At 46.5% G+C, this 5000-nt stretch overlaps 1 protein-coding gene across 1 annotated transcript in view; it reads right to left on the bottom strand.

Annotated features, from left to right (window-relative positions):
* Positions 1-5000, bottom strand: part of unc5cb (unc-5 netrin receptor Cb) — a 193591-nt gene that overhangs the window by 95985 nt on the left and 92606 nt on the right. The window contains exon 3 of the mRNA XM_048234673.1: positions 651-794. Within this exon, the coding sequence (XP_048090630.1) occupies positions 651-794 (144 nt within the window). The remainder of the gene's footprint in view (positions 1-650; positions 795-5000) is intronic.

Below are 5000 nucleotides of genomic sequence, written 5' to 3'. Positions count from 1 at the left end.
TGTAGGAGGTGGGTCAACAAATACAGAGACAGATGGGGTGATGAAGAGAAGTCAGAGAGAGAGAGAGAGGATTACAGGAGAAGAAACCATACACAGAAACTAAAGGAGAGAATGATATCATGATAAGATGGAGAGATCCCAAACAGACAGAGAGAAACAGAGACAGTAAGAGAACAGAGAGAAGGCCTGCATGCAGGCCAGCTGGACAGATGGACAGATCAGAGAGAGCTGAAGAGGGAGGTGGAGGTGGAAGGATGTGCAGATCAGAAGAGGGAGGTGGAGGTGGAAGGATGGACAGATCAGAAGAGGGAGGTGGAGGTGGAAGGATGGACAGATCAGAAGAGGGAGGTGGAGGTGGAAGGATGGACAGATCAGAAGAGGGAGGTGGAGGTGGAAGGATGGACAGATCAGAAGAGGGAGGTGGAGGTGGAAGGATGCGCAGATCAGAAGAGGGAGGTGGATGTGGAAGGATGGACAGATCAGAAGAGGGAGGTGGAGGTGGAAGGATGGACAGATCAGAGAGAGCTGAAGAGGGAGGTGGAGGTGGAAGGATGGACAGATCAGAGAGAGCTGAAGAGGGAGGTGGAGGTGGAAGGATGCGCAGTGTCAGTCCGGTTGATGTGGAGGCTGTGATAGAAAAGTGGACTCACAGGCGATGCGGACGTGGGCCTTCCGGCTCTTGGTGGTCCCGGCAGAGCTCCAGGCAACACACTGACACCAGAAGTCCTCCAGGCCAAAGAGCTCCTCCACCTGCTGCCGTGTGATCTCGATGCTGGCCTCACGCACTACCAGGCCTGTGAGAGACAGACAGTCAGACAGTTAGACAGTTAGACAGACAGACAGTTATACAGTTAGACAGACAGACTGTCAGACAGTTAGGCAGTTAGACAGACAGACAGTCTGTAGTACAGTCAGACAAACAGACAGACAGACAGGCAGACAGTCAGACAGTTAGACAGGCAGACAGACAGACAGACAGACAGACAGACAGTTAGACAGGCAAACAGACAGACAGTCAGAGCCCATCACTGCAAGGCACCAGAGTGGGCAGTGAGGCAACACAAGCCACAGTGCAACTCTATACAGCGAGGCCCATCATTAAACAATGAGGAAGTCAGCATAACACACCCACTCTCATCAGCTAGCATGGATTCAGCCTAAGGAAAAGCTAGAATTAGTGCACACACACATAATACAGTACACACACACACACACACACACACACACACTATTTTTTTTTGGTGGGGGGGGGGCTTAGTAAGTAAAGCCACAGAGTTTAAAAGTTTGTGGGGGGAAAAGAAAAACACAGAAATGACAAATCGATAAATAACTCCACTGCTGGCATCAGTGGAGAATGAAAGCCGGTGGGGACTCAAACCAGATAGGCTTGATGTGAGCCACACCGACTCCACAGAATCTCCAATCAATAACACTAAAGCACTGTGATACTCCACCCCTAAAACACCTGGGTCACACAGGACATGCATGCACAGGGCGTGTGTTTCCTCTGTGTGATCATTGAGTGAGCTCATGTTTTAATATCAATATCAATGTGTCCATCAGTTTCATAGTAGACATACATGTATCTTTAGCTAATTTAACTCCATTATTATTTATAGACTATGAAAACATGTTGCGGTTAAAACATGACTGCATGGGTTAATTACTAAATGTGGGCATAGACGAATGACTTAATAACATATGTTTATCCTTGCATAGCATTTTCCTCCAAATATTCATCATCGTGACAGCATAATAATGAATAAAAAGGGTTCCATTTGACCGCTTCTTCGCTATCCCTTTTCATTGATTATCCCTGGTCAGCATCGGTGGCTTCTCTGGCTACTCTTTGTTCCTCCTGGCCTCTGCGAGTACCACACACGCTGGATTAAAAATGTAAGAATCCAAACAAATGTCAACAAAAGTGCGGGCGAGCGGTAAATAACCGAGGGGACAGAGCGAGGGACAGTCGCTGTCTGGGATCGTAACCGAGCCTCTTTATTAGACGGCGTGGGCCGTGGGCCAGGCTCAGAGATTCGCTTGGCACCCAGCACTGCATCTGAGTGCCATGCCAGCCTGCAAATCCTGTTTGCTAACTCTGCTGATTACAGTTTGTGTGTGTGTGTGTGTGTGTGTGTGTGTGTGTGTGTGTGCGCGTGTGTGTGCGCGTGTGTGTGTGTGTGTGCGTGTCTGTGTGTGTGTGTAAGAGAGCGGACTACTGTGAGTAGTAATGAATATGTATATATGCACACATACACAGATTCACAAGACAGATTAGCAATGAATAAATAGTAGAAAGATTAATCAATTATATAAAAAAAAAGAATTGTCAGCTGTGGCCCTAACACGTACACAGACCCACAGACCCCATTTAGAAAATACACACACAGGTGCACGTGGACTTAGCATGCACACATACACACACACACAAACACACACACACACACACACACACACACAAACATGCAGACACACACACACACACACACACACACACACACACACACACACACACACACACACACGCACACACGCACACACGCATACACAATCCCACACACTAAGGACTGCTTAGCGCACTCAGGAGATCTGGCATTATGGCGAATCCTTATGGAAAACTCCTCATCAGTCCATACTCGCATTCTTGTATCCTGACATCTTCATCACAGGGTCATGTGCACGGCCGCTTACATATGGAACCATCGGGACAAACGGAGCATAACAGCGCTCAGAGGAGAAGAGAGAAGAGACAGGATGTGCATTCCAACCCAAATACCTCTCCAATCACTCTTGGCCCAGCTGCTCCTCACCGGTAGACATGGTCCAGCCACTGTGGCCTTAAATTATGTCACACACTCTCCACGTCGCGTCCAGGACTCATAAAATGGAGCCGCGGGCTTGTAACCAAGTTATCTCTTTACTGGCCGTTGCAAAGATATGCTTCTGGCTGCTGTCTTCGAGATGCTAAGGGACAGCAAACACGGACGCCTACCGTACCGTGGAAACAGAATGTTGCTGTTGTTAGGGAGTTGAACTCAGTTGAACTGAAGTGTTTACTGTAAAAAAGTACCATATAGAGCCACTGTGAAGAGGGAGCAACACCTGGTCTAACACACACAAGCTGTTAATCCCCCCTCACAGTCTCAGACAAAATGACTGAGACTGGTCTGCCTGAACCACCATGAGCCAACACAATGTGTGCGTGCATGTGTGTTTGTGTGTGTGTGTGTGTGTGTGTGTGTGTGTGTGTGTGTGTGTGTGTGTGTGTGTGTATGTTGTTAGTCCAACAGGCCCTTTAGGTTGCTTGCAGGCTGGTGGTATGATTGGCTCTTGGAGCCAGAGACTGCAGCCTGAGCCACAAAGCCTGAATAATCCCCCATGCCACCACACACTGGGGATGGTGGGCAAAACCCATCCCTGCCCCATCCCATCATGATCCCTGTGCCAAGCATGATATGATTATGATTATGATATCAAATCAGAGGCCATGCATCATCAATCCTGCAGTGGTGAATTACAGACATTCACGATGTGCTGTCGAGCTATTAGTATGCTACAAGAACATCATTTGCAGCTGATTTCCCTGTCCACTATATGGGATTGTTTTTTTGATAAACAGAATGAAAGCTCTTGGAGTAATAAGAAAAACACACCAACACATACAAATAAAAATCTTTAAAGTGAACTCTTTAAAGAGTATTTGCTAATGTTAATGGCTAAGGTAGTTTGTCAAGTTTGTCACTCAATTCATTACATAAGTCCATGGAGAAATTCTCCAGTTCTCACTTTTAGATCATTTGTAAAAGTGAATAGTAGGGTGGTGAAAAATGCCTGCTCCCTGGTGAATACTTGTTTATCTGGCCACTATAGACAGCATTTACCGGTACTACATAAAATCTACACATAAAGTTTGAATCTTTATTCATGAAACAAACCAACTTGGTCTTCCTACAGACAGTCAGATCACGACCAGCCTTCTTCACAAAGGGGTGCCTCAAGAACACAAGAGATCAAACAGAAAGAAAAGAACATAATGCTTGGCACGCCCTGGAGTGCTTCAAATCAATTCCTAAATGATAAATCATTCATAACGTTTTTTTTTTTTTTTTTTTTTTTTTTAAGTGTCAGAAAGCTAAGGAAGCTGCCACTGAAAGGCTTGTTATCTGTGTTCCTTTCCCATACCTGCTGCTGATCTGACTGTATTAATATAGACCCTTTCAAGAGAGTTGATTATCAGCATCATAGTTGGCCCCACAAGGCTTCTGTTTTAACATTCCATATGTTATCTTAATGCAGAGGAAGTAGATTGGGAACCAAATAGAATGTGCAAGCATTGTTTTTGTTTTTATTGTTGAAAGGGTCTATAAGAGAGAGATGGAGAACTCAATCTACTCAGTGGAACCACAACACACTGAAGAGCTCTCTATGGTTCTCACAAAATGACTCAGACCACTCTGGACAAACTCTCTTGGGCCAAAAACAACATTGTCTATGGAATTGTAATAAAAATGTCAGAATCTGAATAAGTGTCTCAGTGGGACGACACTAGCCTGCTTCAGCTGTCTCAAGATGGAGGCCTGCGCTGGGAGGCATGTAGTCAGAGCTCCAGCAGCAGAAGATGGAGGACCAGCATACACATCTCAAGGGAGCTGCTCCTCAATACTGCCCCTAACACCCAGCCAACACACCTCTTTTCTCTCTCTCTCTCTCTCTCTCTCTCTCTCTCTCTCTCTCTCTCTCTCTCTCTCTCACACACACACACACACACACACTCACACTCTCTTTCTTCCTGTCTCTCTGCCCACTGACACGGAATAATCTGACCTTGTTTGTGAACCGCCACGGCCATAAATAATTAAGGTGTTTGTGATTCCGCCCATGCTGGCTTGCCTCCAGATTACTGTAAGTGAGGGGGCAGGAGGGAGGGCAAAGGCAATGGGAGGGGGGCAGAGAGAGCCTGGCAGTGGAAACCAGCGAGGGGGAAAGGGAAGAGTGCGCCT

This window comes from Alosa alosa, chromosome 23 (assembly GCF_017589495.1).
Source record: "Alosa alosa isolate M-15738 ecotype Scorff River chromosome 23, AALO_Geno_1.1, whole genome shotgun sequence".
NCBI classification, from domain to species: domain Eukaryota; kingdom Metazoa; phylum Chordata; class Actinopteri; order Clupeiformes; family Clupeidae; genus Alosa; species Alosa alosa.
Note: the sequence above shows the minus strand (reverse complement) of the source record. Positions and strands in the feature narration are given on the sequence as shown.